The sequence below is a fragment of the Thunnus albacares genome, chromosome 3 (genome assembly GCF_914725855.1).
Source record: "Thunnus albacares chromosome 3, fThuAlb1.1, whole genome shotgun sequence".
NCBI lineage: Eukaryota > Metazoa > Chordata > Actinopteri > Scombriformes > Scombridae > Thunnus > Thunnus albacares.
Genome location: NC_058108.1, coordinates 17969038 through 17993281, shown reverse-complemented (window position 1 = coordinate 17993281; position 24244 = coordinate 17969038). Strand labels below are relative to the sequence as shown.

Genomic DNA, 24244 nt, shown 5'->3' with positions numbered 1-24244 from the left:
CAACACATGTTGACAGAATTTGCTAGTAGCAGCTATTTATTAAAGTTTAATCACTGTACACATTACCAAAAACATTCCATATATTTCACAGTTGTCATACAAAACAAACCAGAATGCTGACTGCCTGAGGTACAGCATTTACATTTTTGAGTCATTAAATCATATGGGTATGTGTCCACGACAGTCTACAGTATGTGTTTCATTACTGAAATATGTCCATCGTGACAGCTGGGGCTCATCCTTCATATCAGTGATGTCACACCTACAGAAAAACAGGAACAACAGGTCAACATAAATAAACACTCATATCATGTTCAGTGTTTCCCCTAGAATTTTTTTCAGGCCCAGTGGTATGCACCGAAAAAACCCTAAGGAGACGAGGCACTCACATCACGTCAAGAGTTTCCCAAGCAAGAACACAGAGGTTCACTCACGTTTCAGAACAGAGGCTCAGAGGCTCCCAAACGCAAATGATTATTGATTTCCGAATGAATGGATATTTGGCATTATTTTTGGCATTAAAGAAAATATTTTTTGGCCCAATGGGGCCTCTTGTTGGCCTGGTGGCCCATCAGGCCTGTACAATTACAGGGGAAACACGGATAGTGTTCTAAACATAAGTGCAACAACTTGCTGTAGCTCCTTATCAGAAAAATCATAAATAATAACAGTACAAATTCATGATCAAACAAAGCTTGTTATGCCATTATGGCAACCGAATTTAGTTAGAATGTCTTACATGAAGCTATATGAATACTTCTATAGAAATCAAAAACAGATAATCTCATGCTATGACCACAGTTATCTGAGTTAAAGCCACGCTTGCTTTGAGCAGTGCTGTATAAAGTAGCTCTAACAAACATTCACCACAGACTCACCATGGGAGTACTTGCACTGTTTGAGTGCCTCATTGAAGCCCTCACATAAACTCAGGTCATTCTGGTTGGTGGCACAGTCCAGGAACTGTTTGACCTCAAAGTGACAAGGGCCTGGCTGGGCTGGAGCAGGCCGAAGGGGCTCCTAGAATGATACAAGCAAGGGAGGAAACACATCACACATCTGAGGTGTAATGATATTTGACCACAGCAGAGCAGCTAGAAAGTTAGAAATGAATGTTGAGGCTTCTGGTTGGTCACAACTTTTTAAGCAACAGTCTGGGTATTAGTGGGATCATTTTCATAAGCGTATTTAAAGTATCTTCAAATATTAGTTACTTGGTGAATCATTTGTACATCCTGTGAATACATGAAGCGAAAGGAAATGTCTCAACTTTTAGTATACTACACCTAGGGCTGGGTATTGCATGGTACATGCTTGTGCTGATATGATATCAGAGTTTGGGAGCTGATGCAAAGGCCTTTTTTTTGATATCGTACTTAAAATAAGATTGTTATTTTATAAAACCATATTTTTTTAATTAGGAAATTATCTAAATGAATAAACAACTGAAACCAAAATATGTCATGCAATTTGTAATATTTTGATAACCAGAGATTTTTTTATTTTACTCATTCCATTTTTTGTTTGACATAAAAAAGATTAAGATTATTTTATTTTGAATATATACAACATACAACTAAGGATTACTGAAGAACTAGAAGCAGCAACACTTTTGCTTTAAAGCAGAGGCAGCAACTACGTTCAACCATGGGCCCTAATATTCCACTAATAATCGGAATAATAGCCCGATCAGAATAAAAATGCCTCATGTAACCACCTCAATCTGAATAGACTGGCCCGATCGGAAGGAATTTTCAATCAGGTTGAGAGGGGTGGTGTAAACCTCTGATAATCCGTTCAATAGGAAAACATTAGCGCCTAATAACTACATAAACACTTAAACGAATAAATATATTCTTTCTGTGCATGTTTTCCCCACATGGGTTTAACAGTAGGTGAGGTGATGGGGGAGAGAGAGAGAGTGAGAGTGTGTGTGTGACAGACTATGAAGTTAGCAGCTGTGAACATAGCAGTGCAGTGTCTGTACAGTTTAGTCTATTCGTCAGTGAATAAATGCCACAACTCCTCAAGGCCAAAGGCAAGTTCCTGTGTTCTATTTACCAGACCAATTGGACGTTTTCACAGACAAAGTGGATGAGGGGAAATAATTGTGCGCACACAGGTGAACACAGCGTTCGGGCTCATCTAATTGCAAACTGCCCCGATTCTTTGCTGCTGAAATAAACTTTCCTTGTGGATTATTCTTGGATGGAACATAGGCCATGGGTCATTGCAAAATGACTGATTTCTTCTTGTTTGTTTGAGTGGTGAAATTGCGGGTTGCTCCTTTTGGAACTGTAGCTTCTTGCTCCTTGTTAACTTTGATTTTGATTATACAATCTTGATTAACTTTATTCTATTGCTATCACTATTTCTATTGATTACTGGATATTAAGATTGTTATAATTTGGGGGTTTTTGTCACGTTTATAAATCTATATTTTGGTGTTTATCTAATGTCGGCTTATGTAGGCAGTTAACATTAATGTGCACATGTCTGCCAAGATTTGATTCATTAATCCTCATTCATCTTTAATAGCTTACATCATGGGGCTATAATCATTGTTTCATTATTGTATATAGTACTGTTATATTGTCAAGAAACGATGTGTATGATTTTCAGTTTGTGGCTTTAATTAGTAGCCTAAGAGAAGGCCCTGTCTAATAGTAATAGGATAGCCTATTGGGCTAAGTATTAGGCTATCCGATCCATCTCCATTGAAGAATTGATATTGTAAACTAATTTAGCCTAAATAAAAGATTATGTGATTATAGCCTTTATTCAATCATATTTTGAATGTACATAGAAAGCCAAGCCTATTCGTTTTCAGAATTAGTAGACGGATTAGACATTCGAGAATATTGGCTATAGCCTAAAAATAAATATAGACTAGGCCAAAGGTATTAGGCTATGCTATAATTGATTGTTATGTTTGGAGGTGATGGAGAAAAGGTGCAAAGAGATTAAATTGTTAGGGGATCTGGTGCTGCTGCATATCTGGCGCTGCTGCAGCCTTGTCTGCATTACATCACAATGATAAAAATAGAGGGAAAGCTTATTTTCAAGACATGAAACAATGATACTATTCTGTAGGCCCTACTAAACTTTGCATTTTGGGATGAAAAGCGAAATACGAGAGGTAGGGCTATTATGATCAGAGGATGGGCTGTTGCCACAGAGGCTGTTAAACGTAGCCTATAAAGTTGTCTGTGCAGCTGTTTCAATCCCTGCAGCAACAGATGTAAACTTTGCATAGTCTATATGGTTTGCTGGCTAGGTTACAACAGTCAATGGCACATTGCTTTTAGTAGCATACAAACCAGTTTTACTAACGAGAATGCATGTCAAAGTAGAGCCAATGTGATACAATGGCTCTTGGCCGTTTAACAAAAAAATGCATTGCTAATTAGTTAGCGAACAAAATTGCCAAATGCAAGGCCAATGTTAGCTGGCCAGCTACCATCTGTAGCAAACCATTATCTATCTGTTAACTCATGTTAACTCATTTTCACTGATCAAACATTCAACAAAACAATATGAATCTTACCGTTGTTATACTATTATCCTACATTTAAACAGCAATAAAACACAAAAACACAAACACTATGATCCAACAAATATATTTAAGTCAGCAGAATGAACTCTTCACAAACTCTGTGAACTGAGCATATAGTCCATATACAATCAAATCAAATAAATAGGCTTGCTGTTAATTTAATGCTACTATGCGGGCAGTCTGCAGCTGCAGCTCCGCCACCACCTCCACCTGCCGCGGTCTGCCTGAGCCCGCCTCTCACCGAGAGCGGGTCATCCACTAATCGAAAGATCAGTGGTTCCAGTTCACATGTCGATGTGTCCTTGGGCAAGATACTTAACCCCTAATCACTCCTGATGGCTGTACCATCAGTGTGAGAATGTGTGTGAATGATTAGATTTCCTCTGATGGGCAGGTTGGGACCTTGCATGGTAGCCCCTGTACCCCTTCAGCGTATGAATGTGTGTGAATCTGATTCGTAGTGTAAAAGCACTTTGAGTGGTCGGAAGACTAGAAAGGCGCTATACAAGTACAGTCCATTTACCATTTACTTTTCAGAGTCGTGTTAACTGCTGTTGAGCCAAAGCGCAGGACTGTTCCTGAAGTGCATGCTGGCTTTTCAATCTCGTGTTACACTTAGTCACATCTGACCAAACACTCAGTGAATCTCTCAATGTCTTAACAGTGGAGGCAAAACCAAACTTTTGCATAATATAAGTTAATATTTAAGTTATTTTGGCAACATATCTTATAGGTCACACAATATTAAGCTATTTAATGTGCTATTAATGAATTTAGCAATCGGCATATTTCCCACCAGACATTTTGGCCGTTGATATTTTCATCTGCCGGACAACTACACATGATACTGGCAAAAAGCCGGCATATGCCAGCTAACATAAACCCAGCTGCAGACAGATGAAGTGCAGCTCTGAGCAGCTGGATGAATGGAGAGAGATCATTACACGGAGCAAAACATCCTTGCATCTTAAATAATAGCATCCAAAGTCTGACTGAAACTAAAACAAAGTAGCCTGTAGATGTCGCAATGAGTCAGTTTCCACTGCTGAACGTTTGACTGTTAAATTCAGACACATATGCGCTGTGAGGAAGACACCGCTCTGTCTGTCTGTCTCTCACTGCGCTGTCTTGCTGCTCCGACACTTAATGCACTGGATTTATAACAAGACAAAACCAGAGCACCATTGCGAAACGGAATGTGACAGAATAATCGGTTTATCTTGATTATCTTGTTTTCATAATCGTTGGAAGCCAAAAGTAGCCTTTAGCTAACTCTGGTGCAGTGCATCAAATGTTAACATTTATGTTTAAAACTGTATATTGTCCCAATAAATACAATACAATACAATCTCATTGGGTAGTGAGTGTGACAATTTGCAAAGAACATTACCTACAACAACATTACCTATGTTACCTAGCCAACTGTGCATTGTAGCAGTCAGCCTGCTAATGTTAGGATACTGAATGGCAGCAACAATCAGTGATAACAGAAAAAATCTACACATGACACTTCCATTTGAACAGCTGATGTTGGGAGTAACGTTAGTGGTAGAGTAAAGCAGAGTCAGCTGCTTCTCTTCTTTACATTTTATTATTGTTGGACCATGAACGGTTAATCGTGACCGTTTGTCACTTTCTTTTTTGTCCTGCTGGTTTTTACTTCTTTTATCTTACTTGAAACTGTAAATGCTCCAGTTGGTGTCCGTTCCACCTTCTGCTATGGAGTGTGTCTGCCCTTACAGTGGAACCTTTGTTCACACCTCTTTGATACTCTCAGCCAGATAGTGGTCATACCTGACCACTTTAGGAAGAGTAGGATTTAGTGGCCAAAACGAAAGTATGGATGGACTTGGTAGATTATTTTTGTTGCTCAGAAATCTAACTTCTGGGCTTTGTATTTAAAGTAAAATAAGTCAGACTAAAACACAGACCCGGACCGAAGTGCAAGGCCTCAGAGAAAATGTGAAGACCATATAGGCATTTTAAAGCCAAACTAGGGGTCTGTCCCAATACCCACACTTGTGGTCTTGAGGGCTTACATGCATGTTCACGCACTGCAAGTAGGGAAGTGTGTCCCACATCTGAAATATACCAACACACACTGCACTCAACCCACACTTCTCCTAATACTGCTTTGAAACGATATTCAGAACCAAGTGTATCGCACAATTCACCATGGTATATTGTGCTAAACCAGTCCAGCTGTTTGTGGTAGTGTGCCAATTGTAGGGCTGTAGTCTCCTGGTCGACTGACCGATTAGCTGGTCGATAAGCTCTCATCCAACCAAATTCTCATTAGTCAAATAATCACTGTGTTATCTTCATAAGGAGAGAAGTGCTACATCAATAGCTTTCCAAGATTAATCCATTATTTCCTGCGGTGGAAGAGACAGACTAACAAATTACCTGTGAACCCCCCCCCTCCTGCGACTAATTGATTAGTTGAGCATTATGTACAATTTCAGTCGATCAAGATTTTCTTTGGTTGACTACAGCCCTAGCCAATTGGCTGGTTTTAGAACTAACAATAATCTACAGACAAGAAGTTGAAATTTATGACATATTAGATTTTAAATCATTCAAAATAACACTGTGTTATATCTAATGTACATGAAACCTATGTGATTTTAGATAACTTGATGTAATTGCTTTATATTTTTCCTCTCAGCTCCTGAATGTGCATTTTTTCTGTCATCTGACTGACTGTAATACTGTTTGGTTGATCCAACTACTTCAAAGTCATGGACAGTGGCCTATTTGTATTTGTGTGGTTGACAGGACGTCATTAATCAAGAGAGTCCCAGTGAGTTCTGATAAACTTCCAGAGGTTTTAACAGGCACTTGGGCACTGTGACAGTAATCGGAAATATGTCACACAAGTAGCCACTTGACTACTTGCAAAATGTTGGGACGGACGTGAAGTATCTATCTTCTGTCTGAGGAGACTCTACCTCTTACCTGGTATGTAGGTTTGGCTGGCTCTGGACTGCTGCTGCCCCCACTGAACGCTCCTGTAAGGGCACTGCCAACCACGTGGCCAACAGCTGAGCCTACTGCCACCCCAGCAGCTGTGGTAGCCATCTGGGCCATGAGGCCTGGTCCCTGGGACTGAGCTGGAGCCGGGGCCAGGGCGGCTGGAGGTGGGTGAACGGGGGCCGGAGCATGGGATGGAGCTGGGCTACATAGAGAACAAAAACAGTCCATTTCCTGTGCATTAGAGAGGCTTAAAGTACTTTTTTTTTTTTTTTATTATTTATTTATTATTTTTTAAAGTTGTATAGGCAGCATTTTATTTATATTTGATCCTTTATCTGAATTCAAGTTTAATATATACATACATGTTTTTTTATTTATAATTACTAAATTCCCAGTGAAGTTTACTATTTCAGATCACTGATGTCATTTCATACAATAAAGTTTAGTGTTAAACTGTAAACTATCATGCCTCCATTACATATCTTTGTCACAAATGTTTGATAACCACATTTGAAGAATCATTGCAAAAAATGTGTGTTTATGTATATATTTGTTATGTATAAGATTAACAGCTGATACATCGATATCAGAATTTTTTTTACTGCCTAACATTGGTATAGGCATCAGCCCAAAAAATCAAGTATCAGTTGGGCCCTAGTATGGGGTATATCCTCATGCAAGACCATCATTTGCAGAGAAAATACCTACCTATCTGTTTAGTCTATAGAATTTCAAAGATAAGGTCAAATGTCTAACACAAGGTAACTGAGCCGAGAGTTGAGTTTTCAAATTAATACAGTAAGACCCAACAGTATCTAATTTATAATATAATGTGATGCTTGCATTGGAGAAGCAGAAGAGAACTGTTGCTTGATAAATACTTTAAACAATCACCAAACTGTCATGATGGATTAAATGATTGAACAAGAGTCCTTGCAGTAACTGTTATCCACAGTGTTACCTAACAACCACATTGAGGAAAACAAATTGTTTCTGACATTAGTAATGCTCAGTGACATTTACTTGTCACATTACAGTTCACAAAAGCATTTTAATACATTTGGGCCCCTGTGAAAGTACGCAACTCTTACAATACGCTTGAAATACAATTTTTCTCCACTGTGGTAAAACAATTGCAGAAGATTTTCAGTCTAACATTATTATTGTCTTTGTTCACAAGCCCAAAACTAAAACACATAAAACTCTAAGTGTAAGTAACAGTGTAACAATGTAAGCATAGAGATGTAGAACTACACAACTATTTCTCTTCAGAAAAATCTCAGGATACAACACAGCCATACAGCTCTCTGACTTGCCTAAAAAAAAGATTACCTTTTGCGTAGTGACCTTGCCGAGACCTAACTTCACTTTTGACTCGAGTTCTGACGTAACCATAATTGAATTACTTTATAGTTGTATAAGGTAGTTATTGGCCTAACTAGACAAACTATCTCGGCTTTACTGACAAAGGCATGCCTGTTTTAACGTTTAAAATGTTTCTGACACTAATGTTGAATTAGCGCAACTCCTGCGCTTTAAATACGCAACTGAGATCCGCTACAGTGTTACAACACCACTGACTTGAGGCAAGTGTTTTACCTGGCTGGAGCTGTGGGACGGCTGCGGTTTCCTCTAGCCATCTCTGAGTAACAGAAAGTTAGCTTTATGGATCAATTTGACAAATGCACCGCAGAGTTCAGTCGTCGCTTCTAGAAAGCGCTCACTAGCAGACCGCTCTATTCGTCTTGGCTCGGCTCTGCTCGGCTCGGTTCGGGTCACCGCAGGATGACAGCAGTGACCTTGTGCGGCCCGCCGGCTGCAGACGCAAACGTCGCGAGACTATCCCGAAGTTCTTAATCTTTTCTCCTCCTGAGTTCAGCATTGTTATTGTGCCTCTACCTCCGCTTGCTGGACTGGAGTGCAGGGGCATCAGGAGGAGAGCCAATGCGGGGCGGGGGTTTGTTCTGGTTCTGTCTGCTGTAATCATTCCCCCTGTTCATACTAACCATTGGAATATCTCCAAATGCCAATGTAATCACAGAGTAAGTGATAGAGGACACAATCCACTGTCCTTGTGTTAAGAAAAAAAAGCATAAAAGTTTACCTTAAGATAATACGAGGCTTCAGCAGTCTGAGTTAGTCCAATAAAGTGGGTATCTTCCACAGTTAAAGTCTTTTTTTTTTTTTTTTTTTTTTTTTTTTACTAAAATATTCCCTCTTTGTGTCTCCACAAACAGTCTCTTCCTGTCAAGCTGCGGTGAAGGATCATAATAAAAACTGGGAATTTTGTACTAAAAAGACAGTAACTTTAAAAGAGACAGACTTGGTGTGGTTAATTTGGACGGTTGAAGCTTCAGATAAACGTCTAAATACATTTTTGCAGAAGGAGGGCTATGGACTTTGGCCCTAATCACTTACATTGAAAGTGCACTATATGACGGAATCTCATACTTACTATTGACTGTTGTTTTAGGACAGACTTGAAAAATTGAAAAATTGTGAACCCATCCTTTAACAGTTAACTTAAAATTGATTCCATTGTGCTGTCATTGATATGGGGCTTTAAGTCACATCATATATCTAAAGGACATCTGCAAAAGCCAAAAAAGTTAGGAAGGTACTCATTTCCAGACGTCAGACACTACTGCTTAGCAGAAAATGTCAGAGCATTATCATTCATGCATACAAACATACAACTCTGGATCTGTTGCCATTGCCCCACACCCACCCAAATGGATACATACGAGGGCTCATTCATGTACAAAGGGTTCACTGTCAGCACTTCTTCTTCATCATCTTTTTCTCTATGGAAACGTGAATCTTCCAATAGTTTTAAAAAAAGATGTTATGTGAGAATATTGAGACAGGTTAAAGGTACATTCTCATTAATGCCCCCAATTTGGTATAATCATAATTTCATCCCTTTTTTCAATGACAGTGTGTTCCATAAATAATGGAGAGAGAAAGAGCTGACAGTCATCAGAGATCTGTACATCAGACAAGAGTTTGCATCTTTTGTTGAACTTAATGTTAAATTTTATGTAAATAGTAGTGTATGGGAAGGAAGTTTGAAAAGGATACATTTATGTTCTGTAAATGTTAGAGCTCAACTCATTCAGTTCAAAGTGATTCATCGCTGATGTAGGGATTTGTGCACTCAAATAGTTTTATGATTTTATGAGGGAATTATGAGTTATTATTGTGCTCCAACATGAAATTATTCATCCAGTGACATAATTCATATTAGAGTATATATATTAATAGGGAAATATTCCTCCTTGTGGGCCACACCAGAGAGGTCAATTAGAATTATGATTGTTATTAATCTTAATTGTGATTTTGTGAGGGTATAAGGTCTTTTAAGGTTAAGTGACTGAGATGCAAGCACATGAAACACCAACAAGTCCACTTTAGTTACATACACATGTATTACTAATACTACGGCTACAAGTACTAAACACCACAACATTTTACAAATAAGACACAAGAGGGAAAGGGAAACTGGAACACAAGGCTATGGCTAGTGAATTATTTGAATGTAATCAAATAATGTGGTTATCTATTGTGTAGTTAGTATGAGGGACCTGATAAAAAGATGAGATGACTGTTACCTGAGAAGCAGCAAGTCAAATCAATGGTAACACAGCTTAGTTCTGAATTGCCAATTGAAATTTCAAATTATGAAAGTACCAGGGTTTAAGCAAGTTGATGAAGCTTTGCAGATAACTTGCTTGCTCCCTGGGGTGGCTTCTCACTGGATCCTGTAATGATAAGTGAGTCAGCAAGTCCGGATTTGAAAACTTCCCATTGGAAGAGAGCTCCTGGTTTAGGCTCCTCTAGTTTTGATCCTTAACTCATGACTCTAGATGTCTGAAGTTTCATCTCCTAATGTTCCGAATCACATCTTCAGTGTTTTCAACCAGCATGGCAGAAATCAAGAAGACAAAGTCAAAAGCAAGAAAAAACAGCCTGTAAAACCAGTCTGGAGTCTCAGATAAGAGACTGTTTTAAAGTTTCGGTCTGCCCACCCAGAAGGTGCATCCTGGCCAATCCCATGTGTTGCAGAGTTCTAGGGGAGCAGAGTCAGTCCCCTCCTTTCCACGGACAGGTGGGTTCAACTCCTAAATACAGTTACGGTTACTCCCTTTATCACAGTAATTTGCAATTTAACAATTGCATGATTCCTAATTTTGCATTTTTGATAGTAGCCGTAGCATTTTGAGAGTGAAACAAGCAGAATGGTATTAAACATGATGTTAGCGTTGTCAAGGATGATGGAATTATGTTTGTGGTACATTTCTTGGCTTAAAGGCAGTGGAATAAAAGTCTAACTAAAGCACATAACAACACACATATGATAGACATATACATATCAATATACCATATTAATTGTTCTTAGACAAAATCTAAAACTACATTTGTAAGTCCATGGGTTTTACAGTCCTCTCTTCTCCTTGATCTGACTGCCATTTGTGAGTGTGTGTGTGGGCTCTTCTCATTTCTCTATTTTGTGCCTCCTTGTCTCCTCTCTCCTCTGTCCTCCTGTCTGTGACCCGGATATCGATCTCAGTGCGCCATGTTTAAGGATGTCTCAATTCCTAAAATGCATCTCGAGGAGAGAGGAGCGAGGAGAGATATTATGCCATGTTGTAATTTGAATTCAAAGTAAATATATAAGTTGTCATCAACACTGTTATGCTCATCTGTCAGAGATCATAAAATACAGCAGCAGGCTATAACAAAACAATGGACAGATGATGCAGCTCTGCAGCATGTTATATTTAATTGACATGATGGCTCTGAAGCGAGGATGTCTCATTTTGTTAAATGTCTATTTCCTCGACTCCTCTCTCCTCGTGTCTCCTCCTCGCCTCCTCTGTTCACATCTCAGGTGGAAGGGACTAAGACGCGAGGAGAGGAGGCGAGAAAAGGAATTGAGGATGTACAAACTGAGAAATGACAAGAAGTGCTTGTGTGTGTTCTGGTAAATGTCTGTGAGTGTATGTATGTCACTGGTATCAGGGAGGTGGGTGAGTGGAGCAGGTGGACCCAAACGCAGAGACGGCAGGCAGGTTGGATACGATGCTGAATATTTAATGAATGAACTCAAAAGTCACAGGAGACACTGGGACCAGGAACAAAGACCATAAACACAGGAAAAAACAGACAGTCCAAAGGCCAAGACAAGGTGCAGGTTGCCAGGGAGGTGGCACTTGAGCAGGCAGCCAGGACACTGGGAACCTAGGAGGCAGCACTCAGATGGGCAGCCTCAGGCCGGACAGGGGCAGAGCCAGGAGCCCCAGGCAAACGGCCCGGGGACTGAGCAGGGGCAGAGCAAAAGTTCAGGTGGAAGGCCTGTGGGCCAGACAGAGGCAGAATCAGAGCAAGGAGATGGAACACAATGAGTGACTCCATGACTTCAGGTGGACAGGGACAGGATGGTTGCAGCTCAGGAACGAGAGACTGGCGCAGCTCAGGAATGGAGAACTGGTGCAGCTCAGGAACGGGGGACTGACACAGCTCAAGAATGGGGGACTGACGCAGCTCAGGAACAGAGGATTGCTGCGACGGCCCAGCAGAAACAGAAGATTGCTGCGACAGCCCAGCAGGAACAGAAGATTGCTGCGACGACCCAGCAGGAACGGGGAGTTGCTGCGACGGCCCAGCAGGAACGGGGAGTTGCTGCGACGGCCCAGCAGGAACGGGGAGTTGCTGCAACAGCCCAGCAGGAATGGGGAGTTGCTGCACACCAGCAGGAACGGGGAGTTGCTGCACTTTAGCCAAGATGGGGAGTTGCTGCACACCAGCAGGGACAGGGAGTTGCTGCATGATAGCAGGGACAGGGAGTTGCTGCACGCCAGCAGGGACAGGAGGTGCTGCACGCCAGCAGGGACAGGAGGTTGCTGCACACTAGCAGGAACGGAGAGTTGCTGCATGCCACCAGGAACGAAGGGTTGGGTCTTTGTGATGCTGGTGAGTGGAGGAATTACTGAGGTTGCTACTGTTGCTAACAACCCAAGTTTGTTTATGTAACATGTACAGGGGTGGACTGTGTTGATAGCGATGATCATGAGAACTGAGCTCTAGAGCTCTTGTGCCTTAAGTTTTTAACTCATGGCTCAGGGCTGTAACGCTCTGGGTAGCCAGAGGGAGACAGGGATTCAGAGGTGCTGTCACTGTCTGATTGATGGTGACTATGTACTGAACTGTGGTCAGAGATGCTGCAGTCATCTTCTGATCTGTCCATTGGCTGGTCACTCTTCTGGTCCAGAATCTCTGCGTATGGCCTCCTAAAGTTTCTATTGTGGGAATGCCTATCTCAACACAGTTGGTGGACATGGTGGTTACACTCAGTGTCCCTCTGCAGCCTTTTGTCACCCCCCTTTCGACAGTTGTGAGGTGATCTTTTGAGACAATAGACCTGGGTGAGGCTTTGGTGTTTGAGCTGGCAGGCTCAGTTGTTTTCCCTCCTGCTTTGAAAGTGACAACAGTTTCCCAAGCCACCTGTATCATCTTTCTTATCTCGCACAGTGAGTGGTTACCTTGGCGCATCATAAGTACAACGTTAGTGCGTACGCATGCATGAACGTTCTGCAAGAACAAGGACTTGAAGGTGAGGTTTTCTTCTAAGCCTGGTGCATTCTTGCCCTGGAAGTACGCATGCCTCAAATGTTGGTAATAATCTCTGGGATGCTCACCACGGGAATGTTTAACTTGGAGAGCTGCAACCATTGATGTGGTCTCATCAGCAGTAGAAGATAATTCTTCTATTAGTGCTTGACAGAGCTCTTGGTAGTCAATTCCGACTGGGACGTTGTGATTGTATAAACTTGTGGATACTTTCAGAGCTGGTCCTCCACACAAGTCTTTCTCACTTTGGGTTGCATGGGGCAAGTCAACTAGATTGTATTCTAGATCTCTAAAATAATCTTCGATGTGGTGATTACAGCTGTCTGGGTCAAAATGTTCAATGTCCTTAGCTATAAGCTCAAGCACTTTAAGGTGAGGACACTGTGAAGTAATTTCCAGTGAAGGCGAGACTAAGCTAGCACTACCATGGACGTTGGACTTTGAGTAGTGAATCTATCTTTTCTGCACTCACTGAAATTCAACCTGCTGCTGAATTCAGGGTAGCCAGGTTCTAGGCTCTATGCTAGAGAAGAAATAAACTGCTCTATGCAGGAGTACCTATACACAGGTGTGTGTGTTTGTGTGTGTGTGTGTGTGTGGGGGGGGGGGGGGGGACGACAATGGCAAGACAGCTGAAGTCACCTGACTGAGCACATGGCATGCTGCAGACATATGGCCGACAAAGAGAACCACAAAGACAAAAGGCCAGACCATGTGGTGTCTTGAACCACATGTGCTGCCTGAAGCAAAGTGTGCAAAGTTGGGTTTTAAACCTCTTAACTGTGTGGGTCTCTGTTCAAGGCAATTTGGTGTAGGATAAAGGTGCCAGGTTAGGAAGAGGTTAGTCGCATGCAAGGCCTAGTCACTGGATGTAACATGTGTTAAGCATGCTGACATTAACTTAGCAGTGTGATTATGCAATAACCTGACCATGAATTGGACATCACAACAATAGTTCAATGAATAACTTTAGCTGAATCAATGCATGTACAGTACATTGATTTAGTTAAACAGTCTTGCTTAGCTGTGCTGTGCTATGCTATACTATATGTTGCTAGGCTATGCTCAGTTGTTACCGAGTCCATGGAGGGAAAGAGATGCTTTGTAGCGTGCTGCTTCTTAACTGGTGAATCCGTGGATGAGTCAGGCTGAGAAGAGTTTGGCTACAAGTAGTTCTCAACTACAACTGACATCCTCTGTTTTCCAGCAGACAAGGCACAGGAATTGAATTACTGCCTCCTGTGTTCAATTCTTTTGATAACAGGATAAAGAAATGTATTATTTTGTTTTCCGTTTTTCATGTCAATTAAAAGAACATAATCCACCTCCCAATTTTCCCCATTCCTCAAACCCATTTTCCTCATCAAATGAACAATTAGATTAGAAATTAAACCAAAACCAGAAAATAACTTGTTTTTTCGCTTGTCTGTCTAAAAAGATATTTCAGAAGTTAAACATTGCTGGATAGTTTACTCTGTCCTGTCAGGTTGATAACTACAGTTTTTAGTTTTGCTGTGCTGCTGGACACAATGGAGCTCAGGATTTATCAGGAGGATGGCTGCTTTACTCCAAATACTTTCACTGTTTGAACCTGGACTGTGTATGTGTAACAGCTGATCTATTGGATGTGTAGAAGAACACAGAACATTAATTAAAATGAGATCTTGACTGTTCCTGTCGGCGTGTCAGAGATTTCAATAATCATTGAAGTTATGCCGCTGTGCCTCAAGCTTAAATGTGCACAGTGTCTCTCAATGCAATCTAATTGCTATCACAACTAGAGATTGATGAGGTACAACGAACATGCTACGGCAAGGGGGAGCCAGGACGACAGGTCAGAGGGGAGATATCATCATCCTCCCCACACTCCGAGATTGGGTACCAAGCCCTTACGACCTAAACACAAGGTCGTAACTGACCTAAGAATGACTATCATAACTAAGCTGGACACCCAGCACCCCCGTAGCTGACTACCAAGGCTAAGTGACAAAGTACCCTCTGAAAGTCTGCTAGAGGATGTGAATGCAGCGCTATGTACTATCCCTACTAGGACCATATACACCACAGCAACAGTGATCCTAGAGATGCTTGGCTAAGATGAAACACAAAGAACATTACCCTCCATAGAGAAGGAAGCTGGAGGCCAAGATCAAGGCAACACAGAGAAAAGTTAGTCAACTCTCAAAGCTACAGAAAGGTGTGGGGATGAAAGGAATACCCAGGAAGTACAACAAGCTGTCTATACCCGAGGCACTGGAGACTGCCAAGCAAAGGCTCACAGCTCTGGCTACCCGCCTGAAGAGATACACAGGAGAAGCAGAAGCCAGGAGAATTAATAGGATGTTCTCCACTGAACCATCCAAAGTGTACTCTCAGTGGCAAGGTAATAACATGAGAATAGATCCAACCAGGGCTGAGACTGAACAATACTGGAAGAGCATATGGGAGAAGGAGGCATCACATAACACCAATGCTCAGTGGCTAGTGGACCTAGCAGACCACGGCAATCTCCCAGAACAAGATCCAGTAACCATTACAATGGCAGACATCCAAGAACGAGTGTCAGGTATGAAGAGCAGGACAGCACCGGGCCCGGACATGATCCACACCTACTGGCTAAAGAAACTGACTGCACTGGAATGCTTGGAAATGTACAACATCAACAGGACACTAAGAGCCTTCATCAAGAACTCAATGGGGCTGTGGAAAACGACTCTGGAGGCCAACTCAAAGCCAATTGCACAAGTTACCATCAAGTGTGGCATATACCAAGGTGATGCACTATCCCCACTGCTGTTCTGCATAGGCCTGAACCCCCTCAGCCAGATCATCTCAAAGAGTGGCCACAGATACCGGTTCCAAAGTGGAACAACCATCAGTCACCTCCTCTACATGGATGACTTCAAACTGCATGCCAGGAATGAGTGAGACATCGACTCACTGATCCACCTCACCAGGATCTACAGCAATGACATCGGAATGTCATTTGGACTAGATAAGTGTGGTCGGATGGTATCGAAGAGAGGGAAGGTGATCAGGACCGAGGGGATTGAGCTACCAGAAGGCAGCATTGCAGATGTTCAGGACAGCTACAAATACCTTGGGATCCCGCAGGCAAATAGGAACCTTGAGGAGGCCGCAAGGAAGTCAGCCACAGCCAAATACCAACACAGAGTAAGGCAGGTCCTGAAAAGTAGGCTGAATGGGAAGAACAAGATACAGGCCATCAACACGTATGCCCTGCCAGTCATCAGATACCCTGCTGGTATAATAAGCTGGCCAAAGGGGGAGATAGAGGCCACTGATATCAAGACAAGAAAGCTCCTTACAATGCATGGAGGGTTTCATGCCAAGTCTAGCAACCTGAGACTGTACACTAAGCGGAACGAGGGAGGCCGAGGACTGGTGAGCGTCAGAGCCACTGTCCAGGACGAAACAACCAAGATCCAGGAATACATCAGGAAGATGGCCCCCAAAGATGAACTGCTAAGTGAATATCTCAGGCAGCAGAAACCCAATGATGCAGAGGAGGAGGAGGAACCATCATGGAGGGACAAACTCCTATACGGCATGTACTACCGACAAATAGAAGAAGTGGCTGATATCAAGAAATCATACCAGTGGCTGGAAAAGGCTGGACTGAAGGACAGCACTAATCATGGCAGCACAAGAACAGGCACTCAGTACAAGATCAATAGAGGCGGGGATCTACCATACCAGCCAGGACCCCAGGTGCAGGCTGTGCAAAGATGCTCCTGAGATAGTTCAGCACATAATAGCAGGGTGTAAGATGCAGGCAGGAACAGCGTACATGGAACGCCATAACCAAGTGGCTGGCATAGTGTACAGGAACATCTGCACTGAGTATGGGTTGGAGGTCCCAAGGTCACAATGGAAGACACCTCCTAAGGTGGTTGAGAATGATCAAGCCAAGATCCTGTGGGACTTCCAGATCCAGACTGACAAACTGGTGATGGCTAACCAACCGGACATCGTGTTGATCGACAAACAACAGAAGAAGGCAGTGGTGATAGACGTGGCAATCCTAAGCGACAGCAACATCAAGAAGAAGGAACACGAGAAGATCGAAAAATACCAAGGGCTGAAAGAGGAGCTAGAAAAGATGTGGGGAGTAAAGGCAACAGTGGTGCCAGTGGTAATCGGAGCACTGGGGGCTGTGACCCACAAAATGGGAGAGTGGCTCCAGCAGATTCCAGGTACAACATGTGAGGTCTCTGTCCAGAAGAGCGCAGGTCCTCTGGTAGAGGACCTGAACTTGAGGAAGACACACCACCACCCCCCCATGGGAGGGGGGTGAGAGGGAGCTTAATATATATATATATATGGTTGTGCCTATGGCATGTTTACCAGCCAGTTTTTCTACCTTTTTACCATCACCACACTCTTTGCAATGGCTGGTAAACAGCATGACAGCTCTCTGCACAGCTGCACCGCTCCAACAGAGCTTTCCTTATAAAGAGAAATGAGGGCTAAATGTATGCTGATTACCGATGGCAGGCACGCGCCTGTCAATTTAGAATGATTCTGATTCACTAACATATGGTTAGTATGGTGGCAAGAACAAAATTGGCTGTGCGTACATGTCATGAATCTGACGGTAATTTTGCATGCGCACTTATTTTGTGCACCAAGTAAGAACATTTCTATGCACATATTAGTAAATGAGGCCCAATGTGCGCACCTGTACGTAAATTCTGACCTATGCCTAAGAACATTTAGAGGAAGGGGAAATTGGTGACCCAGATGGTGAGGTGGTGAATTGAAGCCAGATTGTATAATAATCCTCCCACACATTTTATTTAACATAATATCAAACGTTTAATATATATCCACATTATCAAAAACATTCAAACCAGCAGTGCTATCTGTACTTGTGCTCGTAGTGAGCTATAACTATTCTATAAGCACCTTTCAATTTGAGAAGATATAAGCCAACTCTAATCTTCAAAGTCTGCTCAATATTTCATCAGTGTTGTCTCCACCAGGAGCGCAGAGGAGAAGGTCAGTTGTGGAGCAGCACAGCAGCTGCAGGAAAGTCTGGCTTGCCTTTCCCTGATATTAAGGGTGAGTATAATGATATTTTTCACCTCAATCACATTAACTAATTGTTGAAATTATCATCATTGGTTGTAGAAATCCCAAATGACATCAAATAACTTAAACAAATGTTATTTAAAGATAACTGCAGAACAGAGCACTAATATATTTTTAATCATATCTTCTAATACTGTGCATATATCACCAGGTATGATTTTAGTTTTTCATATAGTTTTTCTGTGTAAAATTGCTGCAGTGAACATGACTGTGCTGCCACTGGAGACACCGCAGTGGCTGCCACACACTCTGCCTTCGCCAGCCACCTCACTGGCACATCTTCACCAACTGCACTAATATATGGACTGTGTAAATCAGAGAAATGCCTGTACGCTGGATTTTGGACTATATATTGAGTGTATGGTGTAAAAACTACTTAAAACTAGTTAACTGGGAACTGGCCCACTGCAGGGTGTCCGCTAAGAACTTAACCAGAGATGTCTGGTTAAGTGACTTTAAGATCCACAGGAATGTTTATTGTAGTTGTATGTGGTTATTTTGGGTTACACACATAACTTCAAGAAGTCAGAAAATGGGTAAATAAAACAGTAAAGGTCCGTTCACAGCTGGTGAGGTCCTTCCGCTGCAGCTGCCCAGTGCAAGTGACGAGCAAGAGGGCACGTATGATGACTCTCAACACTGATTGGTCAGGCATCTGAAGACAGAGAGACTGATTTGTGCGGCGAAAGAAAGATATACAGATCAATATTCATGAATACTTTTGCCTTTACCATTTATGGTTGAATATATGAAGTACTGAAACTGCCAAAATCAAAAATAAGCTGAACCCAAGTGCTCCATCATTCCAACCTCGACCAGCTTTTCTTGCAGCAACAGCCCCCGAGGAGACTGTCAATCTAGCCCAAGCAATAGCAAGTTTCATAAGCATAAACCGCCTGCCCGTGCCTGAACCGATGACATTTTATGGAGATCCTATGAAATTTGTTGACTGGAAAAAGTCTTTTATGACTCTTATCGACCATAAGCCCCTCCAAGCTAGTGAGGAGATGTTTTATTTGAAAACTTACCTCACTGGAGAAGCACGTAAAGCTGTGGAAGGATTCTTTTACAGGAACTCAGAGGATGCATATTTAGGTGCCTGGAAAGTCCTATAAGAGAGGTTTGGAGACCCATTCATTGTGCAGAAAGCTTTCAGAGACAAACTCACTAGATGGCCTAAGATTGGTGCAACTGGTACTCTAGCACTTAGAGAGTTTGCAGACTTCCTGCAAGGATGTGCAGAAACAATCCCACATGTCAAAGGGTTGGGAATCTTGAATGATTGTAAAGAGAACCACAAATTGCTTAAAAAATTACCAGAGTGGATTGTGCGAAAGTGGAGCTGAATTATTGTTGATGACTTGGATAAGTCCGGAAATTATCCAGATCTTAAGCAATTCACAGTGTTCTTGAACAAAGAAGCCCGGATAGCCTGCAATCCTATTACCTCCACACTCCTGATGACCTCTAAGACTACAGATGAAAGATTACTCAAGAGAGCCAGAGCCCTAAACACAAGCGCCCAAACAAAGAAACCCAACTGAGACACAGAAAAAACATCCAATTATAAAGTAAGACCACCATGCCCAGTCTGCAAGGATGAAACACATGGCATTGCCAGATGCCCCACCTTCTCTTCAAGGACCATGGAAGATAAAAAGGCATTCATCCATGAAAATCGCCTCTGTTTTGGATGCTTGAGGAAGGGACATACCACCAAAGACTGTAAAAGGCGACATACCTGTAGCACTTGCAGTTGCTGCCATCCAACCTGCTTGCATGAAGAGTGGAGACAAAGGCCAGTGGAAACAAAGAATGGCTCAGCTTCTGCAGACACCCGTACAAGTGTTCACAATGTCGTGTCCTATGCTTCAACACAATATGCCCCGGCTATCTCAAACATTGTTCCAGTCCTGGTGTCCTCAGTACAGGAGCCACAGAAAGAGGTTCTTACCTATGCATTACTTGACACGCAGAGTGATTCAACATTCATCCTCGAAGATTTGCTCGAAGATTTGAATGTTGAGCCTCAACCAGTGAAGCTGAAACTTAGTACAATGACAGCTGTCAACACAGTTTTGTCAAGTAAGAGCATTCGTGGTCTACAAGTCTGAGGACTCCATTCTGAAAAACACCTCAAAGTAAAGCAAGCCTACACCCGTGGCTTTATCCCAGTGGATAAGTCTTACATTCCAACAAAGAAAACAGCACTACTATGGCCTCACCTCAAACACCTAGCAGACCGACTACCATCACTTCAAGACTGTGAAGTAGGGCTATTATTTGGATATGGCTGCCCATCAGCACTGGCCCCGCTTGAAGTTGTCATAGGTGGTGAAAATGAACCCTTCACACAGCAAACTGAGCTCGGCTGGAGCATAATAGGCTTATATAAACCTCATCTGGACAGGCAGGGAAGTCAAAGCTTTGTGCATCGTATTAGAATAAAAGAAACCCACTGACGAGTGGGTCTGGAGTTAGACTTCAATGAAAGGACTTGCTAAAGAAAAGTATGTGTCTCAAGATGATGTTCATTTCTAAGTGACACCATCAGACAGAAGGAGGATGGACACTTGGAGATGTCCCTTCCTTTCAAGAACAGCAGCCCACCTTCGCTGCCAAATAACAAGAGTCTTCAGTGTCTGAAAAGGAAGTTGAAGGCCAATAAACAGTATCATGACCACCATAAAACATTTATGGAGGAAATAATCAGTAAAAGTAATGCAGAATTGGCACCTACACCAATTGCTGGAGAGACTATCTGGTACCTCCCTCATCATGATGTCTATCACCCTAACAAACCTGATAAACTAAGAGTTGTCTTCAACTGCTCTGCAAAGTTATGTGGTGTCTCCTTGAATGACTCTCTACTGACTGGACCTGACTTAATCACCCCCCTGGTAGGAGTCCTTTGTCACTTCAGGAAGGAGGCTGTGGCCATAGTCTGTGATATTGAGAGAATGTTCCACCAATTTGTTGTCACTCCTGAATCCCAAAACTATTTAAGGTTCTTATGGTGGGAGCATGGAGAATTAGAAAAGGAACCACAGGACTATCGGGTGGCAGTCCACCCCTTTGGAGCTGCCTCATCTCCTGGATGTGCCAACTTTGGACTGAAGTATTTGGCGCGGCAACATGCAGCTAACCACCCAGCAGCATCAGCCTTTGTCGAGAAAAACTTCTATGTCGATGACGGATTAGTCAGTGTTGCATCAGTCAGAGAAGCCAAGGCATTGATCACTGATGCACAGGAGTTGTGCAAGGGAGGAGGGATACGTCTCCATAAGTTCAACTCCAATTGGAAAGAAGTCCTTGACTGCGTGGATCCTTCAGAAAGAGCGGCAACAATTGAACCTCTTGACCTGAAGATGGATGCAACTCCAACAGAGCATACTCTTGGCATTCAATTGTCAATAGACCATGATACCTTTGGCTTTAATGTCAGACCAGAGGACTTGCTTTCAACCCGCCAAGGTATCCTGTCAGTGGTCGCCTCTCTGTACAATCCACTTGGGTTCATTGCACCGTTTGCTCTAACTGGAAAATCTATACTACAAGAGCTATGCTGCAGAGGCATTGAATGGGATGATCCAATTATGCTCCCAGAGGTCTTCATGCTGCACATATCTCTGCTTCAAGTTGGATTTCAGGGCCTAAGTTTCTCTGGGAGCAAGAAGTACATCCAAAACCTTCTCAAGGGAGCTGCTTGTTGGTGACCCAGAAGTTAAAACAGTTCTGGTATCTGCAACTAAAGTTAGCGATTGTGCTAACATTCTTGACTGTCTAAGTCAGTTCTCTTCTTGGACAAAGCTCCTTAGAGTTATCGCAAGAATTAAGAGGTTGAAATCGAAACAGGGACATCACAGTGACCTTGTGACAATCAAAGAACGGGAAAGAGCTGTGATAATCAAGCTTGTCCGACAGCAAGCCTTTGCCCAAGAGTTGAAGACTTTTTCTTCTGTCTTCTGAACACTGGAAAATATGTATTTGGCTAAATGTTTCAGGAAAAAAGGAAATGATGTTACTCATATCAAACCCACTGCTCAGGAATTTTCAGCCTCACATGCGACTGAATGGAAATGACGATAATTGACTTAAAATATAAATTTGTTTAACTGTTTACTTTGGATAAAATTAAAGTTGGAAAGACTCTGTCTGCCAGCAAGAAATAGTTTAATGGAGGAAATAACAGATCATGAAAAGAAGAATCTTTCTAATAAATGAAGAAAGTTGTTTATGGTTCTTTTGTTGATCAGACTGACAATTAACAGATTTTTAACTATATGATGAATCAGAAAACGAATAAAGCATAAAACTTGGGAGTGATACACTTAATTTGAATCTGTAATCTGTCTCCGCTTCGGTATGAAACTGCAGTGATGTATCAGTTCAGTCAGATCAGCTGCAGCGTCCTATCAATAACTGATATCCAATAAGGGGGCGTGTCATCTGGTAAAAGACTTCCGGGAAGTCTGCTTTCATGTTTCCTCGCTCCTCGCTCCTCGGGGCAAAATAAGAGGGCACGTCTCATGTCTCTTATTTTATGTCTCCTCGCTCCTCGCCTGAACCAGAAGTTGTTCCTGATGCGCCATTTTGACGAGCGTCCCAAGTCTCTTATTTTGCTCGGAGGAGCGAGGACGGATCTCTGAGGAGCGAGGAGCGAGGAAACACGAGAGCAGCCTTCACGGAAGTGTTTTACCGGCCGACACGCCCCCTTATTGGATATCAGTTATTGATTGGACGCTGCAGCTGATCAGACTGATCTGATACATCACTGCAGTTTCATACTGAAGTGGAGACAGATTATAGATTCAATTTAAGTGTATCATTCCCAAGTTTTATGTTTTATTTGTTTTCTGATTCATGATAGTTAAAAATCTTAGGCCTAATTGTCGGTCTAATCAACAAAAGAACCATAAACAACTTTCTTCATTTATAAGAAAGATTTGTCTTTTCACGATGTTATTTCCTCCATTAAACTGTTTCTTGCTGACAGACAGACTCTTCCTGACTTTAATTTGATCCATAATAACAGTTAAACACATTTATATTTTACGTAATTTATTATCATTTCCATTCAGTCACATGTGAGGCTGAAAATTCCTGAGCGTCAGGTATGAGTTAAATCATTTCCATTGCCCTGAAACATTTAGCCTAATACATATTTTCCAGTGTTCAGGAGACACCCTGATCATATTCTGGGTTATTGAATGATGAATTCACTATCAGGATTATCAAAAAATACAGATACAAATATCAATAAATAACGCATTCTGCGAGTAGAAATGGTTCCCGTGCGTCTGAGCAGGACACAGTACAAATACAGAATGCAGGTTTTTATTTAGGTGTTTGTTAAACAGGTAACAGGCTGCAGAGAGAAAACAGCTGCTCTAGCGGTGATAACTGTGAACCTTTATTAGTATCAGCACAGTGCACATGTGTGCAGACACACACTCCATCAGAAGTTTCTACAGCTGTTAAAGCCGACTGACAGCTGGTCCAGCTGTGATCAGCTGTCGCCGTCATCAGAAACGCACGTCGCTTCACATGACGCTTCAGAGGAGAGGACGTCTCATGTTTCTTAAAACAAATTTCCTCGTGTCCTCTCTCCTCGCTTGTTTTCCTTGCGTCTCCCCTTGCATCCACGGTGGGAGGGACTAAGACGCAAGGAAAAGACGCAAGTGCGGGAAACGTGGAAGAGACTTGGGACGCCTGTCAAAATGGCGCATCAGGAACAACTTCCGGTTCAGGCGGAATTTAAATTAAATTTACCACTGATTGTCTTATTTTTCTTTATTTTGCTTGTTGCTTGCTTTGCTCTCGGTGGATGGGTTGATTGGGATGATCTAGTGTCTAATTCAGTGGATGTAAATATTTTGAAAAACCTTAAATGAAATAGTAAAAAAAAGAGAGATAGAAGAGATGGGGGACCAGATCTTCATTTATCATTCTGTGCAAATATGCATT

General features: G+C 42.2%; 2 protein-coding genes across 2 annotated transcripts; both read right to left on the bottom strand.

Annotated features, from left to right (window-relative positions):
• Window positions 1-9: 9 nt before the first annotated feature.
• Window positions 10-8368, bottom strand: chchd10 (coiled-coil-helix-coiled-coil-helix domain containing 10). The gene is made up of 4 exons (XM_044346755.1): window positions 8132-8368; window positions 6515-6734; window positions 879-1020; window positions 10-262 (listed from the first exon to the last, which is right to left on the bottom strand). Exons 1-4 carry the CDS (start codon window positions 8170-8172, stop codon window positions 243-245), a joined length of 423 nt encoding a protein of 140 aa, XP_044202690.1. The 5' UTR covers window positions 8173-8368; the 3' UTR covers window positions 10-242.
• Window positions 8369-11556: 3188 nt separating this feature from the next.
• LOC122979139 (protein piccolo-like) lies at window positions 11557-12401 on the bottom strand. The gene is made up of 2 exons (XM_044346367.1): window positions 12146-12401; window positions 11557-12019 (listed from the first exon to the last, which is right to left on the bottom strand). Exons 1-2 carry the CDS (start codon window positions 12359-12361, stop codon window positions 11774-11776), a joined length of 462 nt encoding a protein of 153 aa, XP_044202302.1. The 5' UTR covers window positions 12362-12401; the 3' UTR covers window positions 11557-11773.
• Between the last annotated feature and the right edge of the window lie 11843 nt (window positions 12402-24244).

What these genes read in the sequence shown, in the direction of transcription:
- chchd10 (XM_044346755.1), bottom strand. Translation starts at nt 8,172, where the DNA reads ATGGCTAGAGGAAACCGCAGCCGTCCCACAGCTCCAGCCAG. An exon ending in CAGCCAAACCTACATACCAG is followed by an intron (nt 1,021 to 6,514) that starts GTAAGAGGTAGA and finishes GTATCATTCTAG; the next exon opens with GAGCCCCTTCGGCCTGCTCC. An exon ending in ACAGTGCAAGTACTCCCATG is followed by an intron (nt 263 to 878) that starts GTGAGTCTGTGG and finishes GTTTTTCTGTAG; the next exon opens with GTGTGACATCACTGATATGA.
- LOC122979139 (XM_044346367.1), bottom strand. Translation starts at nt 12,361, where the DNA reads ATGCAGCAACTCCCTGTCCCTGCTGGTGTGCAGCAACTCCCCATCTTG. An exon ending in GGTCGTCGCAGCAATCTTCT is followed by an intron (nt 12,020 to 12,145) that starts GTTCCTGCTGGG and finishes GAGCTGCACCAG; the next exon opens with TTCTCCATTCCTGAGCTGCG.